Below are 15,401 nucleotides of genomic sequence, written 5' to 3' on the forward strand. Positions count from 1 at the left end.
CAGTAAGTGACAGTCTTTGTAATGATTGAACTTTTTAAATCCTGTTTATATTAGACATGTAGTTGGAATTTTAAGTGGGTTTCTCTAATTTCATTTTGCCTGTTTAGAAAATACATTCTATAACAGAGTAAAGTTTTTCTGGTTAGAATTTGAGAATAGAATTAGAATTTTTCACTCTGGAAATTCTTAGAAATTTTTTATCTGGATGTAAAACTTCAAATGTTACCAATGTTAATAGCTTTTGCTTCTACTACTTGTGTATATGTGTGAATTACCGTATTTTAAGAACTAGAAGACTTAGGAAGTGTGTTTCTGTCTTGTCTGAGTTTGTTTTTGTTCTCATAGGACTGGTCAATGCTGCAGTCGCTGCAGCACCTGGAGCAGGTGTGTGTTCACAGTTGCATGGCCAGTCTCTGAGTGGTAGACTTACTGCTTCTGAATTGGGGTGACCCTTGGATTTTCAGCCCACTAACATGGCTAATTTTGCAGTTTGCTGTTGTGTTCATATTTAACAGGGTTTTTTTTTCTGTAGTAACAACAAAAAACTACATTAGAAGCACATTTTTAAAAAATAACAACTGACATAGTGACCATCATCTTATTATATTTATTTTTCACAGAGCCTACACTATTTTAAGAGAACATTGAACATTTTTCAGAAAAAAAATTCCCTCAATAGATATATTAATCTTTTCCATTCTGTTTTCACTGTGTTTCCTTCTAAATCAAACTATATAAGATGATGGTAGCTAAAAGATTAATGAAATTAGTAAGAGGCTTTCTGGTTTGTTTACTTCTTTTTTAATACCCATGATCAATATATGTTACATAAAATATATTTAGCTATATTTAATATAAATGTATTTGGGTATTTACATATTAAAGAAGTTTTAAAACTAAGCTTATTTCAGCAGATTCCTAGTGCTTTGCACAGTGTTGGCACACCAGTTAGTACCAAGGTTCTGAGAGATAGTCTTTCCATTGTTTTCATTAGAAGATAGTTTGATTACATTTACTTTATTATTAGTGAGAATTAGCTAACTCATAGTGCTTTTCAGACTCCTGGCACTATTCTTTGCATATATTAACTCCTTTGATTTCAAGATAATACTTAAGAGGCTGGTGATAATATTGGCCCCCATGGACAGCTAAGGCACCTGACGGGCATCACGCCGGGAGAGCAGGGGCAGAGCCAGGATCTGGACGTGCCGTCTGCCCTTCAGCACCGCACTGTGTTCCTCTCATTCTTGTCAGCATGCAGCAGCAGCTCCGCAACGTGCACCTGTGAAGAGTTAGACCAACAGGAAGTTCTGATTAGAGTTGTATTTCTGTAACTCCTGACTTGCCTTGGTTAAAGATTTACAGTGGTTGCTCTTTATATGTATTGTGTGTGCCTATATGAATTCGGAATGAATTTTTTGCTCGAAGTGTATAAAGTGGTATGCTTTTCCTAGGCTTCAGTTCAACTGGACTTTGTTCTTTTCCTATTACTAAAAATAGGTTTATGTTTTCATTTGCTGTGTTGTTTAAACAAAAATGCTGTTTTTAGTGACAAAACATATTCTTTTTTGTTAATTTCACATTTTATTAATAGTAGTGTACTTATTTATGTAGAAATGTGGTAAGATATTTTTATATTTTCTTAAAGAGAACATTTTTCCTTTTTTAAAGTAATTTGCAGTTTCATATTTATTATATCCCATAAGTGTAAAATTTTAACACAACCAAGGGTGATTTTATGATCATAACATCATTAACTGTTTTAACGTAGTGCACTTTGGCATTTGTAAACAGAATTTCTACAAGAGACAGAAAAATTAATGAAGGAAAAACTAGAAGTACAATGTCAAGCTGAAAAAGTACGTGATGACCTTCAGAAACAAGTGAAAGCTCTGGAAATAGACGTCGAGGAACAAGTCAGTAGGTTTATAGAGCTGGAACAGGAGAAAAATGCTGAACTGATGGATTTAAGACAGCGAAACCAAGCTCTGGAAAAGCAGTTAGAAAAAATGAGAAAATTTTTAGATGTGAGTATTCTCAACATTATTTGGATTTGGATTACTACTTGTAACTGTTCTAGGCTCTGAATTTTAAGTTACGAAGAGAATCTTGAATCATTTTCACCTATATGTGAATTCTGCCAATTGGTCAAAAAACACTATTGCAATAAAAACTCGAGTAATTTTGTGTTGTGCATCAATCAGAATTGAAAGCAGTGCAGGCAGTTTATCAGCGCACCCTCCCAGGCAGTCTTTCCAGATCCAGAGTTTGGCAGCTTGTCCTGACACATTGTGTTTAGTCAGAAGTCACAGTAGCCCATTGGACACCTCACACTCAGACACTACACACAGTACGGGCCTGGGATAAGGAGAGCCTGTGGGCCACCACACCGGTGCTGAAGACTTTACATGGATTGTCGTCTTTCAGATTTTCTGTAAACCTAATGCTGTCTTTATAGATCAGAGTGTTGAATTTTTATACATTTTATGTATAAAATCTACATGAGAGTTAAAGAAATTAATTTACCAGTTTGTCTTACTTATTTTGTTTAGAGGTTAAATTAGTAATGGAATTCCCCTTTTGGTAGAAAAAAGTGAATTTGTTTTAAGGAAATGATTTTCTCATGTTATATTTACCATTACCTGGATAAAAGTGAAATGTACTTCAAATAATTTGTTTTAAATATCTAAATCATGTTGAAGAGTCCGAAGAGGCTATGTACCATAGGAAATGTTACCTTTTTATACCTTTGTGGTTTGGAGTATTCCATGATCCTTTGTCTTCAAGCAAAACTAACTGTAATCATCATTGAATCTTGAGTTCCTGTTATTATTTTTAAACTGTAGGAGCAGGCCATTGATAGAGAACATGAAAGAGATGTATTCCAGCAGGAGATACAGAAACTGGAACAGCAGCTTAAACTTGTTCCTCGCTTCCAGCCTGTCAGTGAGCATCCGACCAGAGAGGTGAGAGCTGTTTCTGACGCTGCCTACCTTAGACTCATTGGAATTTGAAGTATAAAAAATAAGGGGATTATCAAGGAAGACTTGAAAGTGAGTTTTTCTATTGTGTAAAAAATCTTCAAAATCATAAAATCAGATATTACCTAAGTATGAAAGCATTAATTCTAGAGATTGAGTAGAAATTTAGAATCACTCATATATGCATGTATCTTTTGGGATTTCTCAATTAAATGAGCTTCCCTGCTAATGTATCCACTCCCATTCTAAAAAAAACCTAATTGAGAGTTGTCTGTACTTATTTTCCCAGATCCTGTTCTCAGTATACGCCAGTGTAGTTTTAATCCCTCTTCTCCATGTATGTGTGTGTATTTTAATGTTGTATATTTGAGGTCAAGAGAGGCAGGCAGAGCTCCTACTCATGCGTTTACTCCCCAGATGTCCTCAACCCGCAGGATTAGGCTGGGGCAGTGGCTGTGAGCTGAAATGTAATCCAGGTCTCTGTGAGTGGCAGAAACTCAGTAACTTCAGTTAATCACAGTTGCTTTTATTCCTCCTAATTAGCTTCTCCCGAGAAACACAAGAATAAAACCTGCCCCTTCTTCATCTGCGTGTATTTTAATCTTTGATTCCGCTTTTTCTCAGTGCCTGTTTCCAACCGATTGTTGAGTTAGAATATATGCTGCATCTTTATCTTTCCGTCAGCATTGAGCTCCCTTCTCCCTAGGTGTCTTAACTGCTTGCTTGAACGATGTGGGAGCCTCCTAACTGGTCTCCCTGCTTCTACTTTTTCAATTCTGGCGGTCTATTTTCTTAATATAGATATATAGTTATGGTTCATCATTTACCAAGTGTATGCTGCCTGGCTGAGGGAAGATAGATGTATGTGTGCCAAAATTTGGCTTGACCTGGTGACTCAGAGATTGTGTGTGGACTGAGGCAGTCCCAGTTGGGATTATGTTGTCTGATTTAGTAAGGATATAGTGAGGCCTAAGTAACTTCATCGCTCATGTCTCTATCTAGTCACCTAAATAGAAACTGTAACAGCACCTCCCTCAGGAGTATTGGTCTGATACCTAGGGAATACTTCAATTTGGTATTCTGAAAATGATATTTTATTTCTAAAACTCAGTAATACTCAATAATTTTCATGCAGTATACTGGATTTCATCCCGGAAATAGGCATTTAGCGTAGTGTGCGTGCCTCAATTCAAGCCCCAACTCTGCTTTAGGTCCTGCTATCCGCTAATGCATACCCTGGATGGTGATGTTGATTCAAGTAATTGATGCCTGCCACCTGCATGGAAGACCAGAACTGAGTTCTCGGTTCCTGGCTTCAGCCTAGCCCACGGTGTTGCGGGCATCTGGGGAGTGAGCCGGCACACGGAGGCCTATTTCTGTCTCTCTTTTTTCTGCTTTCTATTTTCTTCCATCTCTCAACTTCTCTCTTTCTGTCTCTTCCTGTTTCTCCCTCCCCTTGTAACTGCCTTTCAATTAAATAAAAAATATTTTCTAAAAATACAATTCTTTTCTTCCTTGGTGGAAGCAAATCTTAGTCTAAAGAAACAGAACTTTTTTTAACCTTTTTTTTTTTTTTAATTAATATTGCTTCTTTTACTGGACAACGTCTCCTCCATTGGAAAGGATCTTCAAAATTTCATAGAAAATGTGTATTATAAGAAATTATGTATAGAATTCAGAATGTTTATGTCAAAATGCACTTAACTCTTAATTTCATGTTTCAAAAAACTTTTCCCTTAAGGATTTGTTTGTTTGCTTGAAGGTTAGAATTAGTTCGCTTCCTAGAAATGGCCTCAGTGGCCATTACTGAGTCATGGAAGAGCCAAGAGCGTCATCTGAATCTCCCACTTGGGTGGCGGGTGGCCACACATTGGAGCAGTCTCCTGCTGCTTTCCCAGGCCATCATCACCGAGCAGATGGGTGGGCAGTGGAACAGCCAGGACCTACACCAGCGCCCCAGTGGGAGATTAACATAGCGAGTGGCTATCTGTCAAACCACAATACCTGCCTCTCACAATTGAAAAAAAAATGTTTTATGAAATAAAAATGGATAGCTTGAATAGCTTGCAGAATTGTTTTTTTAAATTATACTTTTTGCTCATTATATTTTCAGGTTGAACAGTTAACAAACCATCTGAAGGAAAAAACAGATAAGTGCAGTGAACTTCTGCTGTCGAAAGAGCAGCTTCAGAGGGACGTCCAGGAAAGGAACGAGGAGATCGAGAAGCTGGGGCGCAGAGTACGGGAGCTGGAGCAGGCCTTACTCACTAGCGCGGACACTTTTCCAAAGGTGTGGCGGTTTGTTAGCGTTAACTCCATCAAATATTCGGGTGAAAATTACTGTTCATTGCACAGATAGATGCCAGTAGGTGACAGGTTTTTTTTTAATGAAAGCGTGCTGTTGACATCTCACATCCATTAAAAAAAAAGTTTGTTTATCCTTATTTTAATATTGCGTACATACTTTAGGTCTTCAAAAAAATATTAACACTGAAAATTATCTCTTAACTATCACTGAAAGCTAAGTGAAATGGATACTAGTTTAGACTGATGGTTTGACCCAAACTAAAAAGTAATTAAATCATTCTCCATGGTCTACAAAGAAAAAATATGAATTAAAGAAGTAAAGCAGGATAAGTAAGCTTGAGGCAAATACTAAAAGGCTAAGCCTTCATTTTAGCTGAGAAGTTAATGTTGATTCAAGTAGTTGAATGTTAAGCATTAGAAATTCTTGTTGCAGTTTATGACAAATACATTTAAGACTGATTCTTTAGCATTATGAGTGTTCTGCTTATGAATAGAATTGAATAAAATTCCACTCCTGAAAACATACAATAATCAGGATTTACTGTGTGAAACTTAGTGTCTGAACATTGTCTGTTTAAAGGTGGAGAACCGCAAGCAGTTTGGAGCTGTAGAAGCTAAAGCAGAATTGTCCTTAGAAGTACAGTTGCAGGCTGAGCGAGACGCCATAGACAGAAAGGAAAAAGAGGTAAGGATTATATTTTTATGTGACAATCTGTGGTTTGAATTTTTTTAAGTTTGTTACTTTGAAAATGTGATTTGAGGGCTCAACTGTTAATCCTCTGCTTACAAGTGCCAGCATCCCATACGGAAATTGGTTCATGTCCCAGTGCTCCGCTTCCCATCCAGCTCCCTGTTTTGTGGCCTGGGAAAGCAGTGGAGGATGTCCCAAAGCCTTGGGACCCTGTGCCTTTGTAGGAGACCAGAAAGAGGCTCCTGGCTCCTGGTTTCAGATCAGCTCCACTCCGGCCATTGAGGCCACTGGGAAGAGATTTTTCTGTCTCCTCTCTCTGTAAATATCTGCCTTTCCAATAAAAACAAATCTTAAAAAAAGAGAAGTAAACGTGATTTGAAAAGAATGTGATTTGGGACTTAGAACTAAAAAGCGAAGCTGTTTCTTAGTGTAACGTCTCATTGCTGTGCAGAGACAGTAAGCACATGCAGAAACAGGCAGAAAGCATAGCAGTGTTCCTGGTAGAGAGCCCAGGTTACATGCAGGCCTGGAGCAGGAAGCAGCATGGAGGAACAGAGAAGTGCACGTGTGTGCGTGTGTGTGTGTGTGTGTGTGTGTGTGTGTGTTCAAGGTTTTACTCTGCAAGATTATAGTGCTATCTATAGAGCTAACAAACAGTAACAGTTATTTAATGTTCTCCCGTTTCTCTGCTCACTCCTGTCCAGTAAAGACAGCCACATTTTAGAGCAGCAACTTTCTAGTTCAATAATAATTTATGTAAGCCTTTCTCTACTCATAATTTCCCTAAAATAACTCTGCTTAATCTGTATCATTACACTTGAAACGTCTGAGATTGTGTCATTGTCTCTTTCCATGACCTTCAATAAATTTTAATAAATAATTATTAGACTGAAATCATGTAGAGGTGTCAGTAAGTGCTTTGCGGAGTTCTTTACACGTCTGCTAATGCTATAGCTCAGAGAACTTTTCATTTAGAAGGAAGAAAAAGGTACTGATACGACTGTTGTTGAACTGACCGTCTCTGGGAGCAGCATTCCTTTCTCGCCATCAGTAAAACTGACTAGTGGTCTACGGGGGAGACTCTTCCTTGTTTTGTTTTGGGGTTTATTTCTTGAAAAATATGCGCACTTTTTTTAATATATATGGACTGTGCAAATTGGCATTCACAGATTACCTTGCACTGAGTTATTTGCTTCCTGCAATGATGGATCTTCAAACATGGAGCCCAGAGCAATAATTCATTATGGAGAGGTGGGGTTATACTGACTAATTTTATACAGTCATTATCTTTAGAAAATAATGTACCACTACCATCCTAACCTCCTGAACTGTTCTGCTGCCTTGTACCTAGACTTGTAAGAAACCTCAGAGAGCATCTGTGTGCTGACTCCCAGTTTGCAGAGTAAGGATCAGGCCAGACATGGTGCATGGGTGTGCGGTGAACCTGACAGCTGACTCCTAGGCACTAGTTTTAGTTCCTGCAAGAGGTTCTCTGTCAGAATTCGTTCAGTTACCTGTGACAGGGGATGGAGGCTGAGAGGCAGGAATGCAGATGAAAATGTGCCTTATTGTAAAAGTAACTCAGTCTCCTTTTACAGTTTTGTTTAAAATTCTTGATAAATGGAGAACGAAGTTTTAAAGAGTTCCAGGACTGTAAGAGAAGCAGAATAATGTGGATAGAAATACACTTTGTTTTAGAACCAAGATGCCTGCAGTAGGTGTTATCTCTGAGGAGATAATGAGATCTGTGCTACAGCCAGCAGTGATAACTGACTGACAGTAATGCAGAACTGGGTGCTAGAAAAGACTCAGTACTCTAAGGCCTGCAGACCTTCATGCCTTCATCTGTCCGGGGACAGGCAGGAACGTCCCCATTTACAGACGGGCAAACTTAGGAGGAATAACCTGGCTAGGGCCACAGCTCGTCCTGGAGTCCTGTGCTGCCTCCACACATGTGAAAATCTAACTGCATGCGGAGCACTGCTGTCCTGTAAGGCAGCCCTTGACTTCAGGGCATCTGCCTGTTCCAAAGAGGTTGAAAACACAGCCACATACAAGTAGATATAAGTTAATGTAATTCAGCCAGTTGTCAGATAAATTAAACCAGAGCAAAACAAACATGAACAGTCATGATTGTTCTGCTTTGGAGGTTGTCATAGGCTCAGTAAGAAGATATCTTGTCACAGGATGTGGCTCAGTAAGAGGAAGGAGTGCCCTATGGTATTATTACAGGGATTGCAGTCTCTGATGTGATGCCTTCAGTTCAGTTACTTACAAGGTTGGTGATTCCAACCAGAGCTTCTCAGACATTAATGTGCACGTGAATTGTGTGGAGATCTTGTTGAAATGCAAGTCTGGGGTGAGAATCGTGAGATCCTCTGCCTCTGGGTGCTCTTGTGTGATAGTAGCTCAGCTGCTCCAGAGACGCACAGTGGAGCACAGGGCTTTAGGGCACAGGTGAAAGTGACCAACTACTGTTGGTGAAGGAAGGAAGAAACGTCCCATGAGGGAGAGCAGCAGCTTTGAACTTAAATAATGGCTATAACGACTGTGCATGTTAAAGCAGTGCCCTGTCTGGAGCTGGTGTGGCGGTGTATCAGGCCAGTCCTCCTCCTGCCAGCATCCCACGTGAGTACTGGTTCGTGTCCCAGCTTCTCCACTCCCCATCCTGCTCCCTGCTTCTGGCCGGAACTAGTACTTGGGACTCTGCACCTGTGTGGGAGACTGGATGAGCTCCTGACTCCTGCCTTCAGATCTGTTCAGCTTCCGTTCTGTGTCCTCTGTCTTTAAAAATCTACCTTTCAAACAACAATAACAACAAAATTAATGATAATACCTTGTCATCAAAAGTGGCTGAAGAAGATAAGGATAGGTGTAAGTAAATACTATTATATATTAGATAGCTTTGAAGAAGACATAATCATAACAATTTTCAGCAAGCTAACTTCATAATTATATATGCACATACACTTACCATACTTAAGTATCTACTAAATATGCAACCAGTGTTACCCAAGAAAATTTCATCTATAAGTCTTAGACATTAGTTATTAGAAGCAGGATAAATGGTAGTGTAAAACGAAAGACTCCAGAGATAAACTGCCCACGTTCAAAAGCTGGCTTCTCCACCTACCAGCTGTGTGACCTCAGGGTAAGCTCCTCCTCTTTGGGGCACCCTTCTCCAGCTCTGAAATGGAGCTAAAAAATAGATGAGGCCTTTTTGTGGCTGAGTTTAAGAAATAATACATGCAAAACACTTCGTACCATGCCTAGCCATAGCTTGTTTATGAATCATGACTTGTTATTAGTATCGATAGTGCTTCTCAAAAAATAGCAAGCTGCTGTGTAAGTCAGTCTTTCCTTGCCCGTGCTGTGATTCTAATGATATGGTGTGTGCACGGTGTGTGATTAGCCCCATGTATCCTTTCAGCTTCTGAAGCACTGAATGAGTTACAGGCTGCTGTCTGAGCCAGATGCCTGCCAGGAAATGCTGCTCCTGCATCTAGACTTTAAAAAAAAAAAAGATGTATTTATTGGAAACACAGATATGCAAAGAGGAAGGTCTTCCCTCTGATGGTTCACTCCCCAAGTGGCCGCAATGACTTGAGCAGAGCCAATCCGAAACCAGGAGCCCGGAGCTTCTTCTGGGTCTCCCATACAGGTGCAGGATCCCAAAGCTTTGGGATGTCCTCAACTGTTGTCACAGGCCACAAGCAGGGAGCTGGATGGAAAGTGGGGCCGCCGGGATTAGAACCGAGACCCCATCCAAATGTTTTTGGTCATCAGGCAAATATATACATTTGGGAAACTAAGCATTAAATATTAAGCAGCTTCACAGCAGTGAATTAAATGACTATTAGCGGTTCTCAACCAGACCTAGTTTTTTAAAGCATAGCAAAAACTGAATTTTAGTATTTACCATTAATTCCATTTCAATGTGCCATCAAAGAGCAGTTCCTTTACCGTTCCTGAAACTCTGTCCCCAGAAATTAGCTGAGTTGCTATTGTTCTTTAAGCACTCTCGACTTTTCTTCTGAAAGTGTCTTGTTAGCTTAGGTTTCTGTAATTGAGACCTGAGGATCTGTTGACCCAGGCGCCTGCCTTTGCTGCCCTCTGCTTACACACCGTCCAGCAACCACACATGCCAGAGGCCGCGTTAGATGTTCTTGGACTGTGTTTCAGTGGCTGAAATAACTCACTTCACTCTCCAACTTTCAGGAGCCTTTGAATGACAGCTGAGTTTAGCACCGGCTTTCTCCTGTGGCTTGCTGTGCTTCATCAGAGGATGTTTTAGGTAGCAAGCAGGTCATGTGTCCTTCCTCAACACAGCTCCTCTTTGCTTTGGGAAAGATAACTTAAGAAGGTTAGTTTGATATGCAAGGCCTGTGCAAGCCATGTTTCCTGTATCCACAGGACGTAGTTTTTTTTGGTTTTTGTTTGTTTAGATTTATTTTTATTTTATTACAAAGTCAGATATACAGAGAGGAGAGGCAGAGAGGAAGATCTTCCGTCCAATGATTCACTCCCCAAGTGAGCACAACGGCCGGTGCTGCGCCAATCCGAAGCCGGGAACCAGGAACCTCTTCCAGGTCTCCCACACGGGTGCAGGGTCCCAAAGCTTTGGGCCATCCTCGACTGCTTTCCCAGGCCACAAGCAGGGAACTGGATGGGAAGTGGAGCTGCTGGGATTAGAACCGGCGCCCATATGGGATCCTGGCGCGTTCAAGGCAAGGACTTTAGCCACTAGGCCACGCCGCTGGGCCCAGGACGTATTTTTAAGCATACATATTTTGTCCAGCTAACAGAGCATCCGTCATGATATCTCAACAAATAAGCATTTATTTAAATGTTCTCAATAATTTTGATTTTAAAGATCACAAACTTAGAAGAACAATTAGAGCAGTTTAGAGAAGAACTAGAAAATAAGAATGAAGAAGTCCAGCAGCTCCATATGCAACTAGAGATACAAAAGAAGGAATCCACTACTCGCCTACAAGAACTTGAACAAGAGAACAAATTATTTAAGGTAATTAACTGAGAGAAACTGTTCTTGTAATTTTCCCATACTTTTGGTCCTATGTAATTTTAATTGCCATTTGCTAAGCTGAGCTGTCAAATAATACTACCAGGGATGTGAGCAGGCAGGTGGATTTGTCAAATAATACTACCAGGGATGTGAGCAGGCAGGTGGATTTGTCAAGTAATACTACCAGGGATGTGAGCAGGCAGGTGGATTTGCATGAAGCTTATTTTTCAGCTCAATCTATATAATTGAATTCACCACAAAGGAAAAATTTTGAGAATTTTTATCAAAATAGTGTAAGAATTATTAGCGTACTGTTTAACTACACAGTTGTAATAGTTTCACTTGTATAGGTGATGTATCTTTTGTAAGAATGAATTGAAAGGGTGTTCTGGAAATATGTGTCCAAGTTTGATGGTTATTTTTTTTTTCCCTAGGATGAAATGGAGAAACTGGGATTTGCCATAAAGGAATCTGATGTTCTATCTCCTCAGGACCAACATGTGCTGTTTGGAAAATTTGCTCAAATAATACAGGAAAAAGAGATAGAAATTGACAGATTAAATGAACAAATTATAAATCTTCAGCAGCAACTTGAAATCACAACAGATAACAAGGTATACCCATTTAAAGTTGGATAACATCTGAAATTAATATGAATCAGAATTTTAAAGAGGAAAATAGTTATTTTTAGTTTCCCATGCAATTAAAAGAGCAAATCTTCATTTTTTTTTAATTTATGAAGAGAGATAGGCTTTAGCTTTGTGAATTTTTGTCCTCTCCTAATATTGTCAAAGGGTGCTAATTGAAGACTTTTTGAGTTGGAATTCTTATCATCCTAAATATATTAAAAAGTCATCTACTTAATATGAGTCAAATAGGATGTTTACTTTTGGGTGCCACCTGTTGTAGAATTTATTTAAGTATTTTCGTTTTCAGTTAGAGTTTATCAGTACTAACTAGTTTTGGGTCTGGCGTGATAGCCTAGCATGCACTGGGATCCCATGTGGGCACCAGTTCGTATCCCGGCAGCCCCACTTCCCATCCAGCTCCCTGCTTGTGGCCTGGGAAGGCAGTCGAGGACATCCCAGAGTCTTGGGACCCTATTCCCAAATGGGAGATGCAGAGGAAGCTCCAGGCTCCTGACTTGAATTGGTTCAGCTCCAGCCATTGCAGCCACTTGGGGAAGGAATCAACAAATGGAAGATCTTCCTCCTTGTCTCTTCTCCTCTCTGTATATCTGACTTTCTAATAAAAAAAAAAATACGAAACTAATTTCCTTAAAGGAAATAAGCTACTAAAAACAAAAACTAGTATATATTTAGTAGGACTTCCCAGATAGTTCTAAATAAGGTCCTTATTTAATCTGAGGGAGCAATGTTGGTCTGTATTGTTAGTAAAGTGACATGGTTTGTCTGATAAGGGCGCCGTTTTTTGTGCATGATTATCTCTGAAGTCTTGCCCTAAAATAAAATTTGTAAAATATACATACATATTTACTAGGTGCATTGTATTTTTCAATCATTAATAGGTCATTGAAGAAAAAAATGAGCTGATAAGGGAGCTTGAAGCACAGATAGAATGTTTGTTGAGTGACCAAGAACGTGTGAAGAAGAATAGAGAAGATGAAATCGAGCAGCTGAATGAAGTGATTGAGAAACTCCAACAGGAACTGGCAAGTATTGAACAGAAGACATCCATGGAGCCTCCCTGCCTCCCCGAGGCAGCCGAGAGCCTGAAGCAGCAGCTGGAACAGGTGATCGCTGAGAAGTTGGCCTTGCAGCATCAGGTCAAAACTACCAAGGAGGAAGTGGCTGTCACAAAAAATGTACTTGAGGAAACCAATTTCAAAATGTATCAACTTACTCAAGAATTATGCAACTTAAAGAGAGAACATGAAAATGTGGAAAAAATCCAGAGAGTACCAGAGAAAAGCATTAATGTGAGTGTGGGTGATCTGAGCAAAGATAAACCTGGGCTGGACCTGATCCCTGCTACAGACACCCAAGCACTCCTAGAAAACCTCAGGTCTCTGGAAGAAAACAGCAAAGTTTCCATAAGTAGTTTGGAAACAAAGTTGCTCCAGCTTGAGAGCACTGTTAGTACAAAGGACTTGGAACTTCTCCAGTGTTATAAACAAATAAAAGACATACAAGAGCAAGGCCAGTCTGAAACAGAAATGCTTCAAAAGAAGATTGTAAACCTACAGAAAATCCTTGAGGAAAAGGTGGCTGCTGCTCTTGTGAGTCAAGTTCAACTTGAAGCAGTTCAGGAGTACGTGAAACTCTGTCAAGATGAGCAGACAGTCTCATCAGAACCCGCAAGGACAGACACGCAGGATTTAAGTCAACCGGTGACAGACACAGTGGAGTCAGATGTATCTGCACTGACTTTGAGAATCTCAGAGTTAGAAAGCCAGGTGTTGGAAATGCACTCTAGTTTGATTTTAGAAAAAGAGCAAGTAGAAATCGCAGAGAAAAATGCTTTGGAAAAAGAAAAGAAATTGATGGAGCTGCAGAAGCTTTTGGAGGACACTGAGAGAAAGCAGGGAGAGAAAGAAGGGGCAAGCAACGCCCCAGGAGATGTGGAAGTTCTTAAGGTTAGTGGTCCATGTGACTGTCTCACTGAAACACCCCGAGAGAAGCATTCCCCTTGTTCCTTGAGCTGATGGCTAATGAGTAAATATTTAACAATGTATGTGTAGGAGCTTATATTTATCATATATGTAAGTACTGTTGCACTACTCTTACAAGAAAAACTGTAAACAAACTGTAATACTGACTGAACCAGACAGCACTGAGGACCAGAAGAGGTTCAGGAACCCGCAGTCAGTAGCGGTACGAGTATTTGCAGAGAGAAAGCCCAGTGCGTAGAGGTGGGATTGGTTACACCCAGCTGTGTCCTTGTTTGGACATGGTCCTGTGTTCCTCGGCCAGGACTCGAGGTTCAGAGACCAGCGCAGACCAAATGCAGCTTAGCACTGTGCTGTCGTCCTAACCACCAGGACAGTGCATGCGACTGTGTTCTGTGGGTTTCAAACATGACATTTATTCCACTATTTTTGTCATTAAATGCAACAATCAGAAGAAAGATAGACCATTCAGTATAATACATGCTTTCTGCATATGCATTTCATGGCATAATCCCTTTTAAGTAATGAAGAAATACAAATTATGTTAGTATTTACCTGAATTAACATTCGAGCCTTTCTCCGCTGTTCCGTAGGGAGTTAGATCAGAAGTAGAGCATCTGGGACACGAACCAGGCTCCTATGGGATGACAGTGCCACAGGAAGAAAGAGGATTAGCGTGCTATGGCACAGCTGTCATGGCCCCAACTTTTCATATTTACTGAAAGAATACTGATCATTTTAGCTCCCACCTAGCAGTCATTCCTGGAGAACTTACGTTGAAATGTGTAATTGCCTAGCGTTCAGCTGTGTATCATTTTCAATTTTTTATTTGGGAGGTAGACAGAGAATTCCTATCCTTTTCAAAAATGTCCACAACAGCTTAAGAGTCCAAATATAGCCAGAAATTCGATGCAGGTCTCCCCCGAGGGTTTCAGTCCCACGGCCTGAGGCCTCCCTCCCAGAGTTTGCATTAGCAGGAAGGGAGTCAGGAACAGGAGCTAGGTATTGAATTCGAGCCTGCAATGTAGGGCACAGACTGGTGTCCAAACTGATGTCTTAGCCACCAGTCTAAACATCTACCCTGGCTATAGATTTTTAATAAGTGCTTCTTACTTTTCCACTGTCATTCAGAGAGCTACTGAGCTAACTGATACAACTAAAGAAAGTAGAATTTTTGGAGAACTGCAGACACTTAAAGCTGAGTCAGCAGCTACCGAGGAAGAACTTCCCAGCTACAAAGAACTGGCAGAAAAACTTCAAGAAGAGCTTTTGGTGAGATATTTAACATAGCTTTTAGCTCATTTATTCATCCTATCTTGATTTTATTTCATAATGTATACCTGTTAGAGTGGGCCGTCGTGTAAGGTGCTGGTTGAGACATCTGCATCCCATGTCAGAGTCCACACTTGGCTGCTGCCTGCTTCCTGCTGGTGCAGACCCGGGAGGCAGCAGTAATGGCTCAAGCAGTTACATTCCTGCCATCCGTGTGGGAAACCTATTCCTGGCTTGAGTTCCTGGCTGGAGTTCCCAGTTCCTGGTTTCAGCCCCAGCTTGGAGCCATTTGGGAAGTTGGGGAGTGAGCCAGCAGATAGGAGGTCTCTCTGTGTGTGTGTGTCTCTCATTCTTTTTTTTTTTTTAATTATTTTTTAATAATCTTATTTAGTTGATTAGGGAACAAAGGGTCAAGGGCTACAGAGTGAAAGTGGGTTATACCATTGTTTCCACATCAATATCATTTTTCCCTGTATCTGGGGTCAGGGGAAAAAA

At 40.2% G+C, this 15,401-nt stretch overlaps 1 protein-coding gene across 10 annotated transcripts in view; it reads left to right on the plus strand.

Moving 5' to 3' along the window:
* AKAP9 (A-kinase anchoring protein 9) overlaps positions 1 to 15,401 on the plus strand; it is a 123,315-nt gene that overhangs the window by 84,236 nt on the left and 23,678 nt on the right. For 9 of the 10 annotated variants that reach the window (XM_058678297.1, XM_058678298.1, XM_058678300.1 and 6 more), the window contains 8 exons: positions 1,795 to 2,027; positions 2,847 to 2,966; positions 5,095 to 5,271; positions 5,869 to 5,973; positions 10,853 to 11,005; positions 11,440 to 11,619; positions 12,534 to 13,601; positions 14,766 to 14,906. In XM_058678297.1, coding sequence (XP_058534280.1) covers positions 1,795 to 2,027; positions 2,847 to 2,966; positions 5,095 to 5,271; positions 5,869 to 5,973; positions 10,853 to 11,005; positions 11,440 to 11,619; positions 12,534 to 13,601; positions 14,766 to 14,906 — 2,177 coding nt within the window. The remainder of the gene's footprint in view (positions 1 to 1,794; positions 2,028 to 2,846; positions 2,967 to 5,094; positions 5,272 to 5,868; positions 5,974 to 10,852; positions 11,006 to 11,439; positions 11,620 to 12,533; positions 13,602 to 14,765; positions 14,907 to 15,401) is intronic. The other variant, XM_058678301.1, reaches the window with a different exon arrangement.

The sequence above is a fragment of the Ochotona princeps genome, chromosome 20, assembly GCF_030435755.1.
Source record: "Ochotona princeps isolate mOchPri1 chromosome 20, mOchPri1.hap1, whole genome shotgun sequence".
Taxonomy (NCBI): domain Eukaryota; kingdom Metazoa; phylum Chordata; class Mammalia; order Lagomorpha; family Ochotonidae; genus Ochotona; species Ochotona princeps.